Consider the following 24736-nt stretch of genomic DNA (forward strand, 5'->3'; position numbering starts at 1 on the left):
AAGCCAACTTCAAGAAAGCCGATCGCAGTCATTCAAAGGCCTATTTAACCTAGCAGCTAAAGCCAAACAGCACTCATGGCCACCCATATTCAAATCCAGAGCTGGAGCTCATTCAGCATTCCAAGGTATCCAAAATCAACAAACTACTGGAGCTGGGCCAAGGGAGCTTAGACCCAGGCTAAGGCCTCAAGAGCATTGGCAGAGGGCCTTGGCTTGTGGGTCAGGCAAGCAGAGCATGGTACTCACAGAGTAAATATTAGCCTTCCATGAAGCTTCTGCATTGGGCTCATCAAACCAACGGGATTCTATTGGTTGCGCTTTCTAAATCAAGGCAGGATGATGTTCAAGAGATTAGAAAGCTGAAAGCTGCCCCTGTCCCAAACTTTGCCAGCTGTTGGAAACTGCACAAGAAGAGGCAAATCCTTTCTTGTGGTTTATGGGGAAGCTTATAGGTGGGAAGACAAATTGCTGCAATCCCCGGCTTTCAGCCTGCAGTACATTAGCCTTAGGAGCTCAACATTTTGGCAAACATTAGTGGCATAACATGGAGTCACTCTGGAAGTTTTGGAGCTGAATAAGCATGGTACAGAAGTGGTGACTTCCCATATTTTCTTGCCCAGCCTTCTACTTTCTATTTCCTTGGGTTTAAGTTTAAGAAGCTTCATTTTACCTAAACCTGGCCCTTTTGCCACCAAATTTCAATGATACGTTCTCACAGGATTAGAAGACAGCACGTACCCTATTTATTTGCTTCTCATTCAACAGGAGGTAGGAGCTTTCTTATTATGGATTAGCATTATGGGTCAAGCAAGCTATTATAATATGTTAACGAACTGTGATGAAAAAAGCTTAGCCACTGTCAGTCAGTCCGGTAAGGCAATGTTGCTCTATTCTGGCCCCTCAAAGATTTCTATAACTTAATAGCCAACAGCAAAGTTTTTACATCAGTTTAAGAAGCTATAGCCCAGCCTCTCCTATCCTGACACAAATCTCACTCTTGGCTGGTTGTCACTTGAGAATGCAACATGTAATTGGCAATCCCAGATTATTGCAACATGGCCATATTAATGAATCATAAATCACCATGAATGGAAAAAATGTATGAATTGACTCCAGGTTATAGAAAATAAGGCAGCAAAATGTAAGTGTAAGAAATATCCATTTCTAAGGGTTGAGTGAAAAATCTTGGTCTTTGGGGGTACTTATGAAAAATAATTTGTAGACTTGTGAAAAGCACCAGAGGCAACCTTTTTAATGCTTTCTTGTCAATGTGTTTATTAATCTTTACATTTGAGGCAATTAGTAGCGTTACACCCTACAATCGCCCTAAATTTATACCTGTCTCTCGGCCAGAAATGAATTTAGTGAATGGAAAGACAAGCTGGTAGAGGATACATCTTCACAAGCACTTGGCTCTGAGACTTGCAAGAAATATCTAGACCCAAGGGGTAAGAATTGTTCTGAGATATTAAACTAAGTGATCCCACTGAAACAACAAGAGGTATCAACGGTAAAGCGGAAAGTTCTAGTCTTGTTTTGGAATTCTACAGAAATTAAATTTTTGGGAGGGGGCGTATGTAAATATCTATTTGAAATTAGCAGTTCTCTGTGGCCTGCTTCGGAAACAAGAAAGGTTCATAGACACTTGATACTTCATCCAAGAAGATCCACAAACATCCTATTCTCAATCTATAACCTACTATCTGAAGAACAGCATTTCATTTCTTTCAACCATTTGAAAATTTTCCCACTGCAGAAAAAGATAATCCATCCTATTAGACTGCATTTGACCTTGTTCACATGTTTTTCTAAACTATGGTATGTTGATTTAACCACAGCTTGCTGAGTTCCACATGTCATGAATCAGGGCTTATAAAGTGCAACTCCAAAATAAGCATCTTAGAATAACATGCTATGTGAAGCCAAGTGAATGTGTGGATTTTCCATTGATTATACTTGATATGTGTGGTGCTATTTTAATTTCAAGTAGGTAAAAAGAAATCCAATTTAAGAATGAATGCCATAATTCTCTAGGGACCTAGCCTAACCCAACCATCTACTTGTGTTTCAATTTAGAAAACAGTAAAGAATAACTATTCACATGATTAGAAACAATGATACAATAAGAGTCTTAATTATGTCCAGTGTTTTATGAAGAACAATAATAATAACAATAATTGGTACTGCTTAATTATACATGCCCTTGCAGAAATGAAGGCAGTAAAAGCACGTGTTGACTGATCATACAAAAGACAGCCAAGAACAGCAACTCATTCCAAGTTCCATAGAGTTCCAGTGTTCTTAGATTCAAAACAAAAATTCTGAAATTCCTCCTGAACTAGAAATAAATCAGCTCAATGCCATATTCAATGCTGACAATATGGCATTAAAAGAGAACACTTTGTTTGTAAGACTAGAATGCCACCTTTGTGTGAAAAGAACCTTGAGCAACCAACTTGGATCATGCGTTATCTACTCTCCTAGGACAGGGGTATCAAACTCAAGGCCCAGAGGCCAGATTCTGCCCACAGGGTGCTTAGATCTGGCCCGCGGTGCCTCTGCCAGTGAAAATGGAGCATGGGAGGGCACACAGCCGCCCTGAGGTCCATTTTCACTGGCAGAATGTTGCAGGAGGCCATCCAGGCCGAAAATGGGACACGGGGGTTACTAACCCTAAACCCGACTTCCATTTTCACTGGCAGAGGGCTAGCAAAACAAACTAAAAACAAAACAAAAGGAGAAATGTTTCCCCTTTTGCATTTGGGGATGCAAGAAGGGTCAGGAAAGGAGAAAGGGAAAAAGGAAAGACAAAGAAAAAGAAGGAAAGATGGGAGGAGAACCAGGAAGGAAAAATAAGGAAAGGGGAAGGAAGAAGAATGAATGAAGAGGAAAGGAAAAAGGAAAGGAAAGGAAAGGAAAGGAAAGGAAAGGAAAGGAAAGGAAAGGAAAGGAAAGGAAGGAGGAAAGGAAGGAAGGAAGGAAGGAAGGAAGGAAGGAAGGAAGGAAGATCATAATGAGAGGGAAGGAGAGTCTGAGGGAAGTCCTGTCTTAGCACTTGGCCACCACAGGTGCCCCCAACATGAGTGATGTGGCCACACCCATCCCGGCCCCTCGAGGTCAAACACAACCCTGATGCAGCCCGCAATGAAATAGAGTTTGACAGCCCTGTCCCAGAATAATGCAGAATTAAATGTTCTTTAAGTTTAAATTAGAGTTGTACTGACAACCTCATCCAACTGTTTCTTAAATTACATATTTTGGGACAGAAAATAACACACATACCTTGACCAGAACCATGAGAAAGGTCATAAATTAACCACAAGTGAAGAAAGTTGCAGTTCATTTGGCAAAGTGCTGAGAATGACAGGAGCAGTGATGGTTACAAAATTAGTTTAATGAAGAGAACAACAATTGCATGAAGAATTTGACCATTCATTGGAAGGTCACAATAACCTTCCCCAACCTGGTGCTCCCACTGATACATCAGAAGCATAACTCTTATCGTTTGCCTAAGACTGGGAATTTTAAAAAACTGTTATACCAGGAATTTACTAAATTTGGGAAGTTGTCCAATAGGAAACAACAGAGAAGACTTCATCCTGCTGTAAGAGGCGTGGACACTTCTTCTTTAAAAGAAAAAGAAAATACCACGTCTCGATTTCACTCAGTGGTTAGCAAAATGTAATTCCCTGTATTATAAAAACATTTCATTCAAGCCAACTTTATAGTGGGTGAAAGAAAAATGCTTGGGGAACAACATGGAAGTACGACTAAACTTCATCGTATCTGTGCCCTGTCCTTTCAGAGCACAGGATGAATGTTCGTAGGAAAAACAGAATCAGATGAACATCAATAATTTTCACGGTAAGGAATTGGCTCCAAAATTTCCTAGTACAATTGAAAGCCAGGAAGCTCTTCACAAACAAGGCTGTGAAAGGAGGAGAAAGAAAGAAAGAAAATGCAGACCGCTCTTGCAAGAAAAGTAGTTAATGAACAAAGATCTCAGAGCTCTCTTTAAGAAGTGGGTGGGGTTTTTTCTTCTTCTGAGAAATAAAGCATAGGGAAATTACATTCTGATTGCCACATCAACTGCCTTTGCTTCAAGAAGACAATTCTTCTTCCCTTTTGCCCAGCAGCCAGTCCCTGTTGTTCTATCTTCTGTTTTTTTTTCTTCCCCTTAGAAACATGTTTCCATCTAGACCCAGAAATTCCAGCATTTATGGGCTCCCAGACAGGCTTTCCCTTTTGGGGACCTTCTTGCCTACAGCCCACCAAACTTAGTAAAAGGATTAGCATTCTTTACCATTCCATGCAAGGAAACAGAAACACCACGAGAATTTTCAACACTTCCTTTGTGCTCTTCAGTAACTGGTTAGCTAATCCTGAAAGATACGTTTCATTACTGCCAAGTAGGACTCTGTGGGTACTTTAATTTGCCAGAGAGGGGGCGCCAGAAATTGTTGGTCACTGCTGTAAGAGCTTCTCACCCATTTTCCTGGAAATAATTTAAGTGTAACTTAAAGGACAAACATACTTTTGTCCACCATAGCCCATAAACACATAAATATGGAGCCTGTTAAATAATAGGCATATCAAATAACGAATTACTTCACCTTATTAAAGATAGACAGATTTCTCCAATTAACTTGCCAGCATGTATTTTACAGGATTAGTGTCAGAAAAAGTCACTTTGAGCTTATGATGTGTGCTATGTTTAACACTTTTCTTAGCAAAATAGCAACAGCTAAAAGTAAGCGCTGAGAAATCGAAGTGCATAATTTGCCTTGACTAAAAGCCCATTAAGTGGCCTGAGATATGTCATCATTTCCCAGCCTTATTTCTGCCTCTCTCCCTGGAGCCCTGGCGCAGAAGGTTATAATAAATATCACTGACTCAATCTTTATAAAGCACCTAAGACAACTGATATGTAATATGCAGCTTTCCGATGTTACTTATTATCTTAATTTTGCCATTTGCCCAACTCGAGGAAGGTTTTCCACATCTGGAAAACTTTCCGGGAAAGAAAGTTCAATTGGAGTAGCTCATTGTCATTTGGTCTCCCTTTCCGCAGCTCGCCCTACAACGCGTCTTTCACACAGTCTCCCTTTTTTTACGAAACACACCCATTCCTGTTAATCAGATGGACCATTGACATGTTTTCAAAGTGTTGCTCGCACACCCATCATTTGTAGAATGCCAGCCCTTGGGGTGACAAACTGTATTTGACATCCCTTTTTCTTCCACTCCGAAAATCATCGCATTGATTTACTTACTCCCTCCCTCCCTCTCACTCAGTCAGCAAAAGCCTCTCCCTGCTTGGCAAAAGAAAGGGGAAAGCTGCAAAATAGACAAGGCTGCAACATACGCAATATAAAGCAGCTTTAAGATGAGTACAGAGTAATATTGGCCAAATAAAATCAGCATCCAGGGGTGCCTTTTTCCAAAAGCCCCTCTCTCAGGGCAAGCGTACAGTCCTCCTAATAAAACTCTCCACCCCCAGGGCTAATGTCCATGGAAAAGTGGAGCGCACACTTAAAGAAATGCCTTGTTCTTTTCCAATCACTGTTTGAATGCAGCATTGTAAGAAAAATGGAGGTCCCAGAATTTGCTTTCTTTTGGCTCCCCACAAAACGCATGCAGCATTGGCTCTGTGTTATAATTTCTCAGAGAAATTTTCTTTGAGCTGCCTCAAGATTGTGTTGTTGTCATACTACAGAAACATTTACCCTTCATTTAAAATTCAGAGAATTTAAGAGAGAAGCAGTGGGGGAAACTCGGGTTTTGACAGAAAACATTTCTTTGCAGAAGAAAACATGTCTTTGCAGAAGAAGATAGCTACTGCTTTTTTAGGTGGTACTTCAGAGTAACTTTCTTTTCATAGAAACAATGAAAACTGACAGCAGAAAAAGACCTAGGGATCTATCGAGTCTGCCCTTTGAGTTTATTTTTTAAATTTTTGTGGTATGAGGGACATGTGTTTATCCCAAGCAGGTTTAAACTCAAGTTACTGATGATTGACCCTCAACCTCCTACTGGGAGTTGATTCCAAGATTCCATTACTATTTCTGAGAAGCAATACTTTTTAGCATTACTTTTAAACTTTACCCCTGTCAGTTTGGGTTTATGCCCCTCTGTTCTTGATTTTTGCTTAATATTGAAAATATTACCTTCTAGCGCCTTAAATCGCCTTTATAATTAAAAGTTTCAATCATGTTCCCCCATTCCTTTCTGTCCTTCAGGCTGTACATATTCAGTTTCTCCAATCTCTCCTGATAAATCTGTCCCTCAGACCTTTTTTGTTGCTCGTCTCTAGACTCGCACAATCTTATTAATATCGTTTTTTTCAAGTGAGGTCTCCAAAACTAGGCACAGTATTCCAAATACTTCCACTTCCTTCCAAATACCTTTCACTTCCCAGTGAGAGGCCTACCATTCCTGGATCCCCTGACTGCTTCTGAATTCTTACACTAGAGAAAAGACGGGCTAGAGAGGCGAGCAGAGGAACGAACAGGATGTAACGAAAGGAGCAAAATGTTCTGCCCAAAGGTTTGCATGGAGATCAAATGCATACAATGAAATCAGTCACCAGCTGGCTAGAAAGATGTTTCTCTTCCTCATCCATCTCACTTTGGTGGATTTCCCCCCCTAGTGCTCCTATACTAGAAAAAGCAGCCACAGATAGTCACAGGTATACCCCGCTACTCAAACCCCTCCTACTATTATAAGATAGAGGCAGGAATAGGCAAAGTACATTTCAAAGAGAGAGAAAAATTGCAAAAGAGCTATAATGACATATTTCATATTAGGGTGGAACAAGTATTTTATTACAAGGAAGCTCCTCTGATTTTCAGGAAAACAATGCAGAAGTTAATCTGGTTTTAATCTAGCCCTGATTCCATTCTAAAGCTTTTTCCAGCTTGGAAAAATGCCAGCTAAGGAATTCTGGGAGTTGAAGTCCACACAGTTGCCACTGTTCTAGATAATGGACAAGAATCTCTGCAAAATGCACCATGTTCCCTTTTTTGGTTCACTTACCTGAAGCAAATTCCCCAAATTTCAACACTTTTGTCAACAGTTGCGGTACATCCTTGATGCTGCTGTCCTTGCTAAATGATAGCAAGCGTTCAGCATCATTGAACAATCGGTAAGCACTGAAGAAATGAGGGCAAGAGAAAAGAGAGAAGAAACAAAAGAGAAAAATTATTAGTCATCATGAAAGAGACAGTTTCAAATATCCCCCAAATGGATCCTAAAATATTTCTTTATCCACATTTACTTTGTGTCTGACATCATTGGGTGCTATTCTGCTAAGTCAACACGATCATATTCCCATAAGCTTGTTTATAAATTGCTTCTAAGTGTTGTTTCTGAGCACAGGGAGGCATCCATTAATTGAATTGGCGTGGTTTGCAAAGCAAACTAGGAGGAGGTATGATTGGCTAGTTGGTGATTCAGCCTGTCATGCAAACACAGCCATTCCCTTAGTTTCTTAAGAGGAGAAAGACAACGTGTCTTATCTCCAGAATCACCAATGAAGTAGAGTAGAGGGAATAGCCTTCCTGAAGCTACAAGCAAGAATTTGCAGGATGACTATCAGGGAAGAAAGCTTCTTTGAAGTCTTTCTGATTAACCCATGGTTTCTGCTTATCCACCAGGCTTATGGGATAGAGGATAAGGAAAATAACCTTGTTGGAAATGTACAGGAAGCATTACTTAAGCACAAGGAGGCTGAAACATTTCTTAGAAAAATGAGGTAACATTCAGATGTAACTCAGACAGACGGATTCCTAATTCACTTCAGTACAGACTTGCAAGATGGTTATTACACTAGTCAATCTTAATAAAGGCAGTTCTGGCCATCCTGTAGCATTAATTAATTTTTGTCCCACCTTTATTATTTTTACAAATAATTCAAGGCAGCAGGCATATTCCACGCACCTTCTTCCTCCTGTTTTCTACACAACCACCACCCTGCGAAGTGAGTTGGGCTGAAAGAGAATAACTGGCCCAAAGTCACCATTGGCTTTCATGGCTAAGGCGGGATTCGAACTCATGGTTTTCTACTTTCTAGCCAGGTGCCTTAATCGCTAGATCATCTTAGCTGTTTCCTGATCTGGCCTACCTACAGTACCTGACAAACAATAAACAGCCATCTTTCCCGATGCAAAGGACAACATAAGCTCCCAAATTTTCTTGGTAGTCCTCAGCAGCAGAGGCACACCAAGGATGTTCTAAGTAGATGGGAACTTGCTTTCTTTCAGCGTAGATAATTTGCCTTGCATTACATTTTCCTTATTTATAATATTCACTTTACCACCAATAACTACCCCACTTTTTTGCTTCTCATTTGTGCTAAAGGACAAAGACTTCCCTTGAGTACAGCAAAGAACAGCCTGTCCCCTTGATAAGGCATTGTTGTTCTGTCTTCTTCACACTGGCAGGACAAAGTTTAATAAACAGCAAACACTCACATAGATTCGTTAAAATTGCCAACAATGCGGGGTGTCTCCCCAGGTGTCGGGGAACGAAAGCAAGGATTGTTGGCATTACAGATAATCCCCTGGACCCAGGGCAGGGTTCCAGCCGAAGGCATGGCCTTGTTTGGAAAATGACCTAGAAATATGAGGACAAATATTTAGGACATTGCATGATGTCATCCTTAAAACTTCTCCATCCCAAAGTTATGCCTCCTCCACTACCCCGCAAACTGTCTTCTAACACATATGAAACATGGCAACAAGAAACAATGACTTTATAATACATGCAGCAACTAGGCAAATTGTGAGAGGGCAAATAGATACAAAAGACAACAGAGCTCTTGTACCATATACAGATCAACTTACAACAGTTTCGTTTAGTGACTGTTCAAAATTACAATGGCCCTGAAAAGAAGGGACTTATGACCGCTTTTCAGAGTTATGGCCATTGCAGCATCCCCATGGTCATGTGCTTGTTTCACTTAACAACCGTGTTACTCACTTAGCAATTGCTCAATTGTGGTCGTATGTCGAGGCCTGCCTGTATTCGTCTGTTAAAGTTACAGGTGGTCCTCAACTTATGACCACAATTTCTGTTGTTAAGTGAGACATTTGTTCAGCGAGTTCTGCCCCATTTTACCACCTTTCTTGTCAGAGTTGTTAAGTGAATCACTGCAGGTGTTAAGTTAGTTGTTAAGTGAAACTGGCTTCCCCATTGACTTCGCTTGTCACAAAGTCACCCCCCCAAAATGATCACATGACCCTGGGACACAGCAACGGTTATAAATATGAACCAATTGCCCAGCATCTGAATTTTGACCACATGACCAGCGGGGAGAGGCTGCAAAGGTTGTAACAGCAAAAAATGGTCATAATGGTCCACTTTTTTCAATGCTGTTATAACTTTGAACAGTCACTAAACAAACTATTGCATGTGACGACTACCTGTATATCCCGCTTTTCTGCAGGTGACCAAGGCAGAACACACAGATTTCCTTTTCCAATTATTTGTCTCTATAAAAACAATCACTATGTGAGATAAAGTAGGAGAAGTGATTGGCCCAGTCACCCAGTGAATTTACCTCAGTGAATCAACCAATCAAATCTTTATTAGGGTTATAAACCAGCATAAGAGCCATGGTGCTGCAGTGGTTAGAATGCAGTACTGCAGCTAATTCTGTTGCCTGCCGGCTGCCTGCGATGCAGCAATTCAAATCAGCTCTCAAGGGTGACTCAGTCTTTCATTCTTCCAAGGTTAGTAAAATGGGGACCCAGATTGTCAGGGGCAATATGCTGACTCTGTAAACTGCTTAGAGAGATCTCTTAAGCACTGTAGAGCAGTATATAAGTCTAAATGCTATGGCTATAACAAGGGTGGGAAACAAACAATTAGTAATTTTAAAAGTGAAAAAACATAAAATTCACACGTTTAGAAAACAAATTGTAAAAGCTAAAATAGATAGATAGATAGATAGATAGATAGATAGATAGATAGATAGATAGATAGACAGATAGATAGATATAGATATCTATCTCTATATATCTATATCTACACTGCTCAAAAAAATAAAGGGAACACTTAAACAACACAATGTAACTCCAAGTCAATCACATTCTGTGAAATCAAACTGTCCACTTAGGTAGCAACACTGATTGACAATCAATTTCACATTCTGTTGTGAGAATGGAATAGACATCAGGTGGAAAGGAAGACATCCCCAATAAAGGAGTGGTTCTGCAGGTGGTGACCACAGACCACTTCTCAGTTCCTATGCTTTCTGACTGATGGTTTGGTCACTTTTGAATGCTGGCGGTGCTTTCACGTTAGTGGTCACATGAGATGGAGTCTACAACCTGCACAAGTGGCTCAGGTAGTGCAGCTCATCCAGGATGGCATATCAATGTGAGCTGTGGTAAGAAGGTTTGCTGTGTCTGTCAGTGTAGTGTCCAGAGCATGGAGGCGCTACCAGGAGAGAGGCCAGTACATCAGGAGATGTGGAGGAGGCCGTAGGAGGGCAACAACCCAGCATCAGGACTGCTACCTCCGTCGTTGTGCAAGGAGGGACAGCACTGCCAGAGCCCTGAAAAATGACCTCCAGCGGGCCACAAATATGCATGTGGCTGCTCAAATGGTCAGAAACAGACTCCATGAGGGTGGTATGAGGGCCTGAGGTCCACAGGTGGGGGTTGTGCTTACAGCCCAACACTGTGCAGGACATTTGGCATTTGCCAGAAAACACCAAGATTGGTAAATTCGCCACTGGCACCCTGTGCTCTTCACAGATAAAAGCAGGTTCACACTGAGCACATGTGACAGACGTAAGAGAGTCTGGAGACGCCGTGGAGAACATTCTGCTGCCTGCAGCATCCTCCAGCATGACTGGTTTGGCAGTGGATCAGTAATTGTGTGGGGTGGCATTTCTTTAGGGGGCCACACAGCCCTCCATGTGCTCGCCAGAGGTAGCCTGACTGCCATTAGGTACCGAGATGAGATCCTCAGACCCCTTGTGAGACCATATGCTGGTGCGGTTGGCCCTGGGTTCCTCCTAATGCACAATAATGCTAGACCTCATGTGGCTGGACTGTGTGTCAACAGTTCCTGCAGGATGAAGGCATTAATGCTATGGACTGGCCCGCCCGTTCCCCAGACCTGAATCCAATTGAGCACATCTGGGACATCATGTCTCGCTCCATCCACCAATGCCACGTCGCACCACAGAGTGTCCAGGAGTTGGGGGATGCTTTAGTCCAGGTGTGGGAGGAGATCCCTCAGGAGACCATCCGCCACCTCATCAGGAGCACGCTCAGGCATTGTAGGGAGTTCATACAGGCACGTGGAGGCCACACATACTACTGAGCCTCATTTTGACATGTTTTAAGGACATTACATCAAAGTTGGATCAGCCTGTAGTGATTTTTTCCACTTTAATTTTGAGTGTAACTCCAAATCCAGACCTCCGTGGGTTGCTAAATTTGATTTCCATTGATAATTGTTGTGTGATTTTGTTGTCAGCACATTCAACTATGTAATGAACAAAGTATTTAATAAGAATATTTCATTCATTCAGATCTAGGATGTCTTATTTTTGTGTTCCCTTTATTTTTTTGAGCAGTGTCTGTCTATCTATCTATCTATCTATCTATAACAAAAAATAAAACGCAAGTGTATACAAAGTGATAAAAACACTGATTATTTTGTTTAGCTTTTAAAATTACCAATTGTTTGCATTCCCTCCACCTTATGCTGGTCTATGACCATAAAGATAGATTTGATTGACAGTGAGTTTTCATGGTCAAGGATGAAATTCAACTTAGGTTTTTTCTGGCTTCAGTTGGACATCTTCATTGACTTACTATAATCAATATTAAAGGTTATGCAAGAGAGATTTCATCAGGCCTAGTTATCTCTGTTGAAATCCCTTCTCTATAACCAGCAAGTTTGAATTATTACAGAGAAATATACCTCAGGGTTGCTACATTTTGAAAAAGGAAATTCTGTTTCAGTTAGAGCTGACTAGGACCATATTGAACAAGTTTCTGTGTTTCACAAATTATGTGAAGTTGGCCATCAATGTAGGGAATAAATCCTGTTGAAGTCAATTAGTTTTACTTCAGAGTATGTATATGCAAGAGTTTAAGAAGGGTAATTAAACATTCCACATTGTTCTATGTCTAGGATTTCTCTGTTATGTAAGATTAATTTGTTATTTGCCAACAGTTTTCATTAATAAAAACATCCATCAAAATAGCTACAGGTAACAACACAGCTCCGTTGTTTAAATAATATGTGAAATCACTTTAAAGCAGTGGTTCACAAAGTGTGGTCTGGAGACTCCTGGGAATCTCCGAGACCCTTTAAGGGAGTCTGCAAAGATTTTAATATCTAAATATTTTAATATCTAAATTAAATATTAAATATTTAAATATTTTAAAGCTTCTCAGTTTTAATTTCTAATGTAGTAATTATTGATGGATATAACCCATAAAAACCAGAGCTCTTTGAAATCTTCAAGTTTTGTTTTACAACAATGTAAAGAGACCCTGAGACCAAAATGTTTGAGAATCACTCCTGTAAGGAATCATCGTAGGGTTAGGGTTGTACTACTAAGCACAGGGCTATAAAGAAACCTTCAGGGTTATGTTAGCAAGAGTTATTATATTCTTGATAGTGGTCAAGCGAGAGGCAAATCCCTCCTTTAGCAATGGCATTTGTTGACAACAGAAACAAATTGCAATAAAAACTTGGTTTTCAGCAGCCATAGCCATATGCAAAACTGAAGAACCATCCTTTCTAGCTGAAGATCAAATATAGACCACTCTGATGGCCCAAATCTTTTTCATGTTTCTAGGTCAATAATAGTTGACTCCCTATGCAATCTGCCTCTCACTTTTTTACTTGTTCTGAGCCCAAGAACTCAGGCATTTTTTAAAACTTACATTCATGTTGTTCATAAGCTGGATAAGACAGTCTCACAGACATCAGAATAAAGAAGATAAACAATGGCCAAGTGATTTCAATCAATAGTTGGACCTGGAAGAGAAGAGGAGAAACAGCAAATTACTAAACATCGTTGGTATGAAGAAGGAAATGAAAATGAAAGTAGACAATGAGTAAGATTTTTTTTTTTTGGTAACTTCTGTGAACAAAATGTTGCTCTTTGGTTTAGCTTTTCCCAATTTGATGCCTTCCTGATGCCCTTGGATCAATTGGACTACAGGTAGTCCTCAATTTAACGACCATAATTGAGCTCAAAATTTACATTACTAAGTTACTAACATTTCAGTGAGTTTTGCCCCATTTTATGACTTTTCTTGCCACTGTTAACAGATAACAGATCATCAGAGTTGGAAGGGACCTTGTAGGTCATCTAGTCCAACCCCCTGCCCAAGCAGGAGACCCTACACCAGTGGTCTCCAACCTTTTTTGTGCCACGGCCCAGTACTGGCATCACAAAATCATCCGCGGCCCGGTACCGGCATCAGCACACATGGCAAGGCGAGCTGAGCGACTGGCCAGCCAGCCGTCCCCTGCTTCTCCCCGCCACCTTCAACTCCTCCTTTGTACCTGTGTCAATGGGCTTCGCGACGGCTTCGCGAAGGCTTCAGGACGGTCGCTCAGCTCGCCTTGCCATGCGTGCTGAAAGAATCCTTGTGCCTTAGTTTTGTTCAAAGGCGCCCCCCCCCGATGAAACTAAGGCGCGAGGATTCTTTCAGCACCCAAACGCCGCTTTCTACCTGGAAAAGCTCACCGGAAGCACTTTTTCATCAAAATAAGATGGCGGCGCCCAGCAAACTGGCGGCCCAGTAGAAATTGTTCCACGGACCGGTACGGTCCGGCGACCGGTGGTTGGGGACCCCTGCCCTACACCATTTCTGACAAATGGCAATCCAATCTCTTCTTGAAAGTCTCAAGTGATGGCGCTCCCACAACTTCCGAGGGCAAGCTGTTTTATTGGTTGATTGTTCTCACTGTCAGAAAGTTTCTCCTTATTTCCAGGTTAAATTTCCCCTTGTTCAGTTTCCATTCATTATTCGTTGTCTGGCCTTCAGGTGCTTTAGAAAATAGCTTGACCCCTTCCTCCCTATGGCAGCCACTCAAATATTGGAAGACCACTATCATGTCTCCCCTAGTCCTTCTCTTCACTAGACTAGCCAAGCCCACTTCCTGCAACTGTTCGTTGTATGTTTTAGTCTCCAGTCCCCTAATCATCTTGGTTGCTCTTCTCTGTACTCTTTCCTGAGTCTCAACATCTTTTTTATAATGTGGTGAACAAAACTGGATGCAGTACTCTAGGTGTGGTCTTACTAAGGCTTTATAGAGTGGTATTAGTACTTCCCTTGATCTTGATTGTATCCCTCTGTTAATACAACTTAGGATTGCATTAGCTTTTTTGGCTGCTGCTGCACACTGCTGGCTCATATTTAGCTGGTTGTCCACTAAGACTCCAAAATCCCTCTCACAGTTACTGCTATTGAGCCTGGTTTCACCCAGTCCATATCTGTACTTTTGGTTTTTCTTGCCTAAATGTAAGACTTTACTTTTCTCTACGTTGAATTGCATTTTGTTAGATACGGCCCAGTGTTCTAGTCTGTCAAGATCCATCTGGATCTTGAGCCTATCTTCTTGGGTGTTAGCTATTCCTGCCAGCTTAGTATCATCTGCAAATTTGGTAAGTTCCCCTTCTATTCCCTCTTCTAAGTCGTTAATGAAGATATTGTTAAGTGAATTTGTTGTTAAGTGAATCATTGTAATTGTTAAGTTAGTAACATGTTTGTTAAGTGAATCTGATTCCCCATTGACTTTGCTTGTCAGAAGGTCATAAAAGGAGATCACGTGAGCCCAGGACATTGTAATGGTCATAAATATGAACCAATTGCCAAGCATCTAAATTTTGAACATGTGACCCTGCAATGGTTATATGAAAAATGGTCATAAGCCACATTTTTCAGTGCCATGGCAACTTTGAACAGTCACTAAATGAACTGTTGTAAGTTAATTTACTGTTGTAAGTCAAGGACTACCTATATTAATTCATGAAGCAGCCATTTTAAAGCATTTCCTGTCCACTAAGCAAGAAATGGGATGAGATGGAGGAAGGTTTGTTTGCAGCCCATATCCATTAGCCATTTCCCTCTTAAGTTGAACTTTCATATGCAATTTCCCGTTACACCTTATGTAAATTTTCTCAAGGCATCCTTTCTTTTTCATAAGATTTCCAAATGTCAGGGGATTTTTGTTTCCTGGTGCATTTATTATATAAAGAAAAATCAAATAGCCAGCATTTGCTATTTTGTTTTCAACTGTGAATAGTAATTGATCTTCTGTAAGCAGTTTTCAATATCTGCTATTTTTCAGGCCCTTCTTTGCAAACATTTTTCTCCATTTGTGCAGGCTAGAGTATTTTCAAAAATAATTTTGGATTCCTTTATAAATATGCATATATTTATATGCATTTATAACATATACACACAAAACCTTAGCTATCATTCTGGGAAGAATAGTCAGTTATTATAGTTGTAATCTAGCTATCTCAAAATGATCAGGCTAGGCCTGGCTGGTCTAGATTCAGTTTCTTTGCAACAATACGGGCATTTAAATTATCCAGGCTGTGAGTCAAATGTATTAATGAACCCTTGGAATGTCAATCCTCTCCATGTGACATAATGGAATGTATGCATATCTGATTTCTTGTATAGGCCAAATGATTATTCCAAATGGAAAAAGTATATATAAATCCACCAGAGGAAACTTTTGTAGCAGCCCTTCCACAATTCCCCCACCTACTTATGTAATTTCTGATGTTTTTCCTTCAGAAAATGTTTTCTTCGGGTGTCAAAGATTCAGAATGTTAAATCAACTATTTTCATGAAAAGTAAATTCTTCATAAGCCCAGCCACATACACTGACTAACCATGGTGGGCATGCTGGTGGAAGAACTATGTTGTTCAATGTCTCTGTAGAGCATGAACATGTGGACCTAAAATTAGATAACTGACATTTAATATAGGTCCAAGTGCTGAGGATGTTACAGTAAGTCAGCAAAACCTAAACTGTAAACAAATCTCATCCTGAGACATTACATTCATTGGTGCAAAATCCTTTGCCAATAGCATAACCTTTTTTAAAAAAAATATTTTTTATTCAGTTTTTCACATTAAAAAAAATCTTTTTAGTGGACGACATATTTTCAGGTCATCACCTTTACATACAAATATGACAGCAATTATACATTCATATATGCATACTTAATTCTATTATTACCTTTTCCATTCCAAATTTTCAGTAAGGAAAGAAACAAACACATTAATTCTAGCCTCTTTCATTAATCTCAATCAAAACATCTTTTTGTTTCATTTCATTTAATTTCATTTAATAAATATTTAATATTTATTTTAAAAATAAAGATAAACAATATGTGTTTGCCTAATAATAATAATAATGATAATAATAATAAAAAAGGTTACCAATGTCTCTCCTCCCTTTTAATAGTCTATATTACCTTATTAATTTAGTTGGTTCTTTAGTCTGTCATATTCCCTTTCCATTACACATTCTTTTTATAAATTCTAGATTAATACAAATTTTAACACTAAAAAAAAAAACAAGTATAGGTTTCCCTTTTACTGCTTTGAGTGTGACACCTCAATGATTAAAATATACCTTTATTCCCTCATCTTGATTCCCAATAAACCATTATTTTTAAGAAGTTACAATAATAATCATTACATCTTTTCATTTGGATTCCGCAGCATATTTTCCCCCCTTAATTTTTAATGAGTTATCAGTATCTATATTACCCTATTTTCTAAGTATTTTTAATTGCAGAAATATTCTTATTACCCCTTGTCACCCTGCAGAATCCCCTTTTTAATTCATCAACCATTATCTCTGAAAAACCAATTTCTTTTCAACATTTTACTATTTCCGTATTTCTTTATTTCATGCACCCATTTCTTACTGCTTCTCCTCCCCCTCTTTTCCCCATATCTTTTCTCATTCCAGTTTAGATCCCTCTCTTTCTTAATAATCAAATTGAGAAAATTCTTCTCAAAATATCTTCAGATGTTGGGCCCGTATCCAGATCCAAATTCATGACAGCACCCACCCAAACTACTGTGTTTAAAAAAGAGTATAGAAAAATCTCATACTTTTAGCATTGAGATGTTTTTAGCCTTATTAAAAGAAACCCCAATGAGATGAAACAACATAAAAACTACAGGGGAAGTAGAATTCTCCAAAACTAGTCAATAAAAATAAACATGTTTAGAGACAACGGTATTTGAAATTAAGATGGGAAAAGAGGCCAGAAGAGAGTAAAGAAAACTGGAGCAGCTGATATCCTAAATAAAGGGTACTCCACATTCCAATATTCTGTTTAACATAATATTTAATAGAATGTTAATAAATCTCTTATTATTGCAAAATCAACCACCAATGCAGCAATTTGATACAAATCTCTTATTAAAAAGAGATGTTTGAAAATGATTTTCCCATCCGAACCTCTCCAATAAACAGCTTGGCCTGCATTTCCTTCCATCACCTCCCCAAACTATGGTGGCCAAAAGAAGCAGTATGAAAGGCACATACCGAGCTTAGCTTGACATGTGCAACTCAAGAGTTACATCCGCACTGCTGGAAGGCATCCAGGACCAATTAGGTTCTGGCCAAACCTCCGGGGAGAAAGCAGCTTCAGAAACATTAAGCAAATAGGCCTACAGTGTACCCTTCTGTAATCCAGCATCGTTTCTTACTCATTTATCCATTCAGAACTGGAGAGCTCTCTAAGAAGCTGATTACAGTTGTGGGAAGCTTAAGTAGCAAAGTACGGACTACCATCTATCTTCAGAGAGGTTTTTGATGGACTAAAGCCATGGGCAAAGCTGCTGACTCCAACCTTCAGCAAATACATTACAGGTGGAGGCCATCCACATATACGTTTGCAGGGCAGAATGAAGGGGGTAACGTAGGTGAATTTTCCTTAAGCCTTCATCTTCCTAATAGTTTTTTTTTAATTAATTAGTGGTCCCACTGGGTTTTGGAGGCTGTGACATCCTTCATTCATTATATTATATACCAAATGCTACATCCCTTACATCAGTGGCCCCCAACCTTTTTTGTGCCACAGCCCGGTACCAGCATCACAAAATGATCCGCGGCCCGGTACCGGCATCAGCACACATGACAAGGCAAGGCAAGCCGAGTGACCGGCCAGCCAGCTGTCCCCCGCTTCTCCCCACCACCTGCAACTCCTCCTTTGTACCTCTGTCGATGGGCTTTGCTTCGGGACAGCTTCGGGACGGTTGCTCGGCTCGCCTTGCCTTGGGTGCTGAAAGAATCCTCGTGCCTTAGTTTCGTTCGAAGCCCCCCCTTCGATGAAACTAAGGCGCGAGGATTCCTTCAGGACCCAAACACCGCTTTCCAACCGGAAAAGCTCACCCAGAAGCACTTTCTCATCAAACAAGATGGTGGCACCCAGCAAACCGGCGGCCCGGTAGGAAATGTTCCACGGACCGATACCGGTCCGCGGCCCGGTGGTTGGGGACCCCTGCCTTACATAAGCATCTGGCATAAACCACAATAGAGTAAAGATAATGTCAGGTCAGCCGGCCTCTAATATTTGAATTCCAGTGCTGCACCCAAATATGCAAGCCACATAGTTTTCATCATGACATGGTGACACCTGCTTTGTCATTTGACCTATCCTTCTTACTGCAGATACCCACAATCCCTAAAATCTTGGCTCACCTTGCAATTGACAGTTCAAATTATTTGTGCTCTTGTTAGCCAAATAAGGAGCAGAGACAAAAGACCTATGGTGGACTTAATCCAAGGACCTACCAGCATTATGCCCCTCCAGCTATGTTGGACTACTGTACAGTATCCATCATATTTAACATATGTTTTTTGAGGTGATGGTAAAATAGAATCCTAAAAGCTGGAGTGCACCAGGTTTGGGACGCTTAATGAATTTATTATGCTTCCATCCAAACTAGACCAAACTGGCCTTTGGCAGTTTGGTCTAGTGGTTGAGGCACCAGGCTAGAAAGTGGCAAATTGTGAGTTCAACTCCCACCGTAGCCATGAAAACCAGATGGGTGACTTTGGGCCACTTCCTCTTTCTCTCTCAGCTCAACCCACCACACTGGGCTGTCATTGTGGAAAAAAATAGGAGGAAGGTATGTGCTGCCTTGAGTTATTTATAAAATAATAAAAGTGGGATACAAATAAATAATAAACATAAATAATCAGAATAACTAAAATATAAATCCAACATGTAAAAACAAATTTGATGCAAGAGAATAATCAGAAACAATGAAAAAAATCACAAAATAAAAACTGTGTTTGAAAGGTTGTATATTATGTACCCCCAATATTGCCCAATTTCTGACAGGCACCTAAACACATTAAAACAAAAGAACTCAAGTATGTTGCATTCACACAGCAGAGTGTTTGATTCACTCTAAAATATGTATAAGAAAAGCAAGAGAGAAAGTTTCTCCTTTGCCCTTCTGAGTAATACTACTGTAAATAAGTTGAAAAGCAATGAGAAATTAAATTATGGATATGATCTATTTGGATCATTGCCTGTCTTGCAATTCTTGCGGTGATTTGACTACTAAGAGAGTCAGTTTTTCAGTTCTTTTCATCTCATTTGCTATGGTTGAACTTTCATAAGATTCAAATAAAGGCTGCCTCGTAGGTTGGCTTTGTATGTCTTAACCTGCATCTGGCTCCTCTTTCTGACGGTTAGTATGTGGTCTGGAATGGATGATATTACGTAAGATCACCAGAAGGACTTTAGTTCCCACAGCTAAAAATCTTTCCTCATAACATAGTCCAAGAAGCTACTGTTAACTAAGAGAGCCTATGGGATAAAATTGTCAAGTACATCACTATGAAATTCTTAGGTCTGTACAGTGTCCAACTATGCACACTGTAAATGGGAAATTAAAGAGCACAATAGCACCACCGTTATTTTCATGTCCAGTCTCATAAGAGCCTGAGGAAACTAATCAGAAAGGACCTATCAGAAAAGACTCAAGAACAACTAAGTGTGGATAATAACTTTGACCTAGCTATGTTCCTGTCAATAACACTATTCAGATTTGCATTGGAAGACTTCCTGTGCTCTTCTGAAGAGTACCAAAGAGATTGTGTTAAGTATTTACTCTATTAAGTCCACTCTGTTTTCCAAGCAGTACTAGATTTATTGAAATCTAAAGTAGTTTCAGTGCAAGTTTTATTCAGCTTCTCTCTCTCTTAAGCCACAGCAATGGAAGGCCTTGAATACCCCAGTTTAAATTACTGCTAGAATTGCTGTAATAAAGACATAACCTGCTTAAGTCAGACATCCTCGTTCTAATGTTCTCCATATCTATAGTTTCGACCATAATTTCTAACCAACTCAAGCACGGGAATTCAGAAAGTTGTAATTAATACAAAGCAGCAGATTGGGGTTGTTGATGTAATAATTCCTCTGCTTTTTCCAGGCTTAGCATATACAGGTTTCACAATGTGTAGACTAAGCAGTATGGCACATCTATTGTATTACTTGAGCCATTACTTGAGCCATGGTTAGAATACAGTATTGCGGGCTAACTCTGCCCACAGCCTGGAGTTTAAGATTAAACTCAGCCTTCCATCCTTCTGATGTCAGTAAAATGAGGATCCAGATTGTTGAGGGCAGTATGCTGGCTCTGTAAACCATTTAGAGATGGCTGTAAAGCATTATGGAGTGGTCTAAGTGCCTTTGCTATTGTGACTTGTGACTATGCCTCCATTTTTACTCTAAAGCATTCATGGAGAAATGCCAAACTTTTGAACTTACCTTTTCTTTTGCTAGACTGATCAGAGCAAAAATGATTCCTACAGCTGAACTATTAAAACAGTTTTTCTAGATGTTGAACTAAGAACAAGTCTAGTTTCTCCGTGCCCCATCCTGCTTGCCTCCTATCTGTTTTTACTGAACCTAAAAGATAACTTCTTGTCTCATACTTAACCTCCAACACACCATTTATTTCTTTGAAGAACCTTTGTATAAACCCACTAATCCACATCATCAAAATATAACCAGATCAATGGGAGTCTTACATAATTGTGTCCAAATGGTGTATTTATAGAGTGAAATAGGATTGCCTAAGCAGGCTCAGTTATGGAATTGTTAAAACACAGAGTTGGCTCTTCTGTCAGAACAAAGCAATGGTGTGATCTTACCGTTTGCCTTCTCCTATAAGTGAAATTCTTCCATAGTAGCAAACCCAGCTGCGTCCAGAATGCCATCTTCCCTCCGTACACTCCAGGAGCACCAGCGATGGCAACAGCACACAGCAGAAACCCTGTGGCTGCTCATCAACTAGGAAGAACAGAAAAGAGATTAACAGCCTCAAAAAAAAAAAATCCTTTTAAACAGCAACCTGTCCTCCCCAATGTTTCAATGGTTGGTTCCCCTTTTCTATCCCTACCAAAAGCAGGATTGTCCTCCAATGCTTTTCTCAAACATCTCCTTGGGGCAGTACCATCACCAATGCCTTTCCCTTGCATAACCAATGATGTGTTGGCCTCCCAGTCTCAAGATGGAAAACAAAAAATGGAAAACCATTGCTGTCTCAGCAAACCTTTTGCTTGTTTCAAAAACAAGGGTAGCTGAGCTGTGGTGGCACCATGGTTAGAATGTAGCATTGCAGGCTAATACTCCCCACAGCCAGGAATTCAGTCCTGACTCAGCCTTCCATCCTTCTGAGGTCGGTAAAATGAGAAGCCAGATTGTTGGGGGCAATAGGTTGACTCTATAGACCAGGGGTCTCCAACCTTGGCAACTTTAAGACTTTGGACTTCTGGGAGTTGAAGTCCACAAGTCTTAAAGTTGCCAAGATTGAAGACCCCTGCTATAGACTGCCCAGAGAGTGCTATATAGCACTACGGAGCAATATATACGTCTAAGTGTTATTGCTATTGTTATTGTTTTCAGTGCCTCTCAATTAGTTGAGAACTGCACCCCTCCATTATATGCAGAAGGGAAACAGAATCTCTCTCTCTCTCTCTTCAAACACAACATGTGAAACCAAAAGTCGCCCTTGTCTTTCTGTCACAACAGACTGAAATTTCGTCAGTGCCTCTCCCAACAATTATTACAGAGCTGATAATGATCTATCTGCTCTTTTTAAACAAGGAGTCATCTCTCTCTCTAGCTAATCGTTGAGCCAGCCTGCATCCAGCTATTTGTGCTCCCCATTTTCTTTCTCCTCTTCTGGTCAGCAGAGCTGTATTGGTGTGAAGATGCAAAAAAAACTTTCAGCTGGCCTCTTAAAGAGCCGTTACAATGAAAGAAAGCAATGTTCTGATGCTGCCCGTTAAGCAGAAAGCTTTGGGTCTCACTTCATATGTGTTTACTCATGGAAACCTAAGATCATCAAATGTTTCTTCTTCAACACCCATTATGAGCCCCAAACTGCAGTTTCCTTAGCCGTAATTCTTCAGGGTTCTAGAAAGCTCTGCTACCTTCAAAATCCTTTTTTTTTTTTAATTAGTAGCAAATACACATAAATATATGTATAATTGACTCCTGGAAGATAGATGGACACGTATCTTCCAGGAGTCAAGTGTTTATAGTATCTATACATGTAGGCTTTTTGGTGATGGTTTCAGGAGTAGATTCGTGTTTCTTCTTTCTTTTCTTTTTCTTTCTTTCTTTCTTTCTTTCTTTCTTTCTTTCTTTCTTTCTCTCTCTCTCTCTCTCTCTCTCTCTCTATCTATCTATCTATCTCTCCCTCTCTTTCTTTCTCTTTTCAGAAGCTGAGAGTGACTGACAGCACTAAGACTCAAGGTCTCCCAACTCTTGACAAAGAGAAGCTGAGAGTGACTGACAGAACTAAGACTCAAGGTCTCCCAACTCTTGACAAAGGGATAGACCCCTATTCATTATGAAGAACCTGAATTTTAACACTCCATTCCTCTACCTTTTATTAGTTGCTTCCGTTATTTACTATCCCAGCAAAGGCTGTGAGTTATGTTGTCAATCCCTGAAGGTTCTCTGTTGTACATGCTAAGCTTTTTTTTTTTAATAGTATGTCTAAACAATGAATATCTTGGGTCACCTCATAACCCATTCTTCTCCCTGTTGGTCCTCTCTCACACATAGAGATATTATAAGAGATCAGATCCAACAAAAATACTAAGAGTTTCTCGTCATAATATTTGGCAGGCCAACAGTCTGAACAACATTGAGTTGGGACAATAACCACAAGTTAGTGTAGCCTTGTTTATTTTAGAATCTTACCTTTTAATTGAAAATTCTGGGAAGTTTATCTATGATCTCCTGCCACTGAGTCATAAGCTGTGCTACAGCTGGAGTAATAACACCCAACCCAGTCTCTAATATACAGGTTGTCCTCAACTTACAACCACAATTAAGCCCAAAACCCGTGTGGCTAAATGAGAAATTTGTTAAGTGACTTTTGCCCCATTTTATGGCTTTTCTCACCACATTTGCTAAGTGACTCACTGCAGTTATTAAATTAGTAACCTCATTGACTTCACTCGCCAGAAGGTCGCAAATGAGGATCACAAAACTCTGGGACACTGCAACTGTCATAAATGTGAACCACTTGTCAAGCATCCAAATGTAAATCACATGACCATGGGGATGCTGCAATGGTCATAAGTATGAAAATGGTCATAAGTCACTTTTTTCAGTGCCGTTGTAACTTTGAACAGTCACTAAATGAGCTGTTGCACACCAAGGACTACCTGTCCTTGATTGCTTCATGTTCTGGCTCTAAAAAACAATATAGGTACCTTCTAAGAACAGAAACTCTGTAGGACTGACCCAACCTCTCTGCCATAGCTTCAGGTTCAAAACTGATCTTGCATATTAAAAGATTAAAAGATTCCCTTCTTTTTATTTTTTCATGGCAAAGATGCATCTTGATAAGCACTGCAAACATGTAATTCTGAATCAATTTGTTTAAAAACCTCCCAGAAAGATTTATTTCTGGGCTTTCATAAAAATCTAAAACTAGTTATATCATCCCATTGGTGGTGCTCATTACCTTTGCTTTTGCAATTCTGTATTTTGGAACAGAGCAGAGGTGGAAATTAAAATTAAATTGGGATAGCTATTCTTTCTGAGTTCAGCCCTGTATTAAGCAAGCATTCAAAAGGCTTCGGGAAGGACGGTATAGTTATTTGCTCTCTGACTGAGACAAAAAAGAGAGACCTGTATGAGAAGAAAACCTTTCCCTGAGAAAACAATTATTTAATCAGTGATTAGACAAACTTATAAAAGCCCAGGAGGAAAACATTACTTCTGACTCTTGAAGCAAGTTTAATCATGTTTGGAACCTGCCTCTTTCCCCAACCATCACTCTTGTGAGAAACTATCATCATTTTTTAAAAAAACTCATTCCTAGGAAACAGTATTTTTATTTTATTACCTATAAACCCTCCCCCTGACCCCCTCGTCAAAAAAACCCAAGCCTTTCCCTTCCAAAGATTAAGTACAGTTTCAATTTGGCTCACACAGTCCAGAGCTCATCCCTGCCATTTGGAAGGAAGGATCCAAAGGCTGGCAGATTTATAGTCAAAATTATAGAAAAATCTAGATGGTAGGATAAGAATGCATTTTGTGGAGTGCTGTGGTTGTGCAACCACCCACAATTGCATGGATTTGCCCCAATAAGACTTTCTGCCTGTTCTGACTATTTAATAGGCCTCCATCTTCTGGGGATATGTACTTGTTAATTTCATCTGCCTCTTTAAG

The 24736-nt window shown here is 40.0% G+C and overlaps 1 protein-coding gene across 4 annotated transcripts in view; it reads right to left on the reverse strand.

Moving 5' to 3' along the window:
- The window catches only part of ABCA1 (ATP binding cassette subfamily A member 1), a 114670-nt gene that overhangs the window by 72295 nt on the left and 17639 nt on the right, over positions 1-24736 (reverse strand). For 3 of the 4 annotated variants that reach the window (XM_026718554.2, XM_087926460.1, XM_087926458.1), the window contains exons 2-5: positions 21193-21331; positions 12915-13008; positions 8472-8613; positions 7036-7151 (exon numbers count right to left, since the gene is read on the reverse strand). In XM_026718554.2, coding sequence (XP_026574339.1) covers positions 7036-7151; positions 8472-8613; positions 12915-13008; positions 21193-21258 — 418 coding nt within the window. In that variant the 5' untranslated portion in view covers positions 21259-21331. Of the gene's footprint in view, positions 1-7035; positions 7152-8471; positions 8614-12914; positions 13009-21192; positions 21332-24026; positions 24174-24736 lie in introns of all 4 variants that reach the window. The other variant, XM_087926459.1, reaches the window with a different exon arrangement.

Source organism: Pseudonaja textilis, chromosome 2 (genome assembly GCF_049901715.1).
Source record: "Pseudonaja textilis isolate UNSWEBS1 chromosome 2, rPseTex1.2, whole genome shotgun sequence".
In the NCBI taxonomy this organism is placed as follows: domain Eukaryota; kingdom Metazoa; phylum Chordata; class Lepidosauria; order Squamata; family Elapidae; genus Pseudonaja; species Pseudonaja textilis.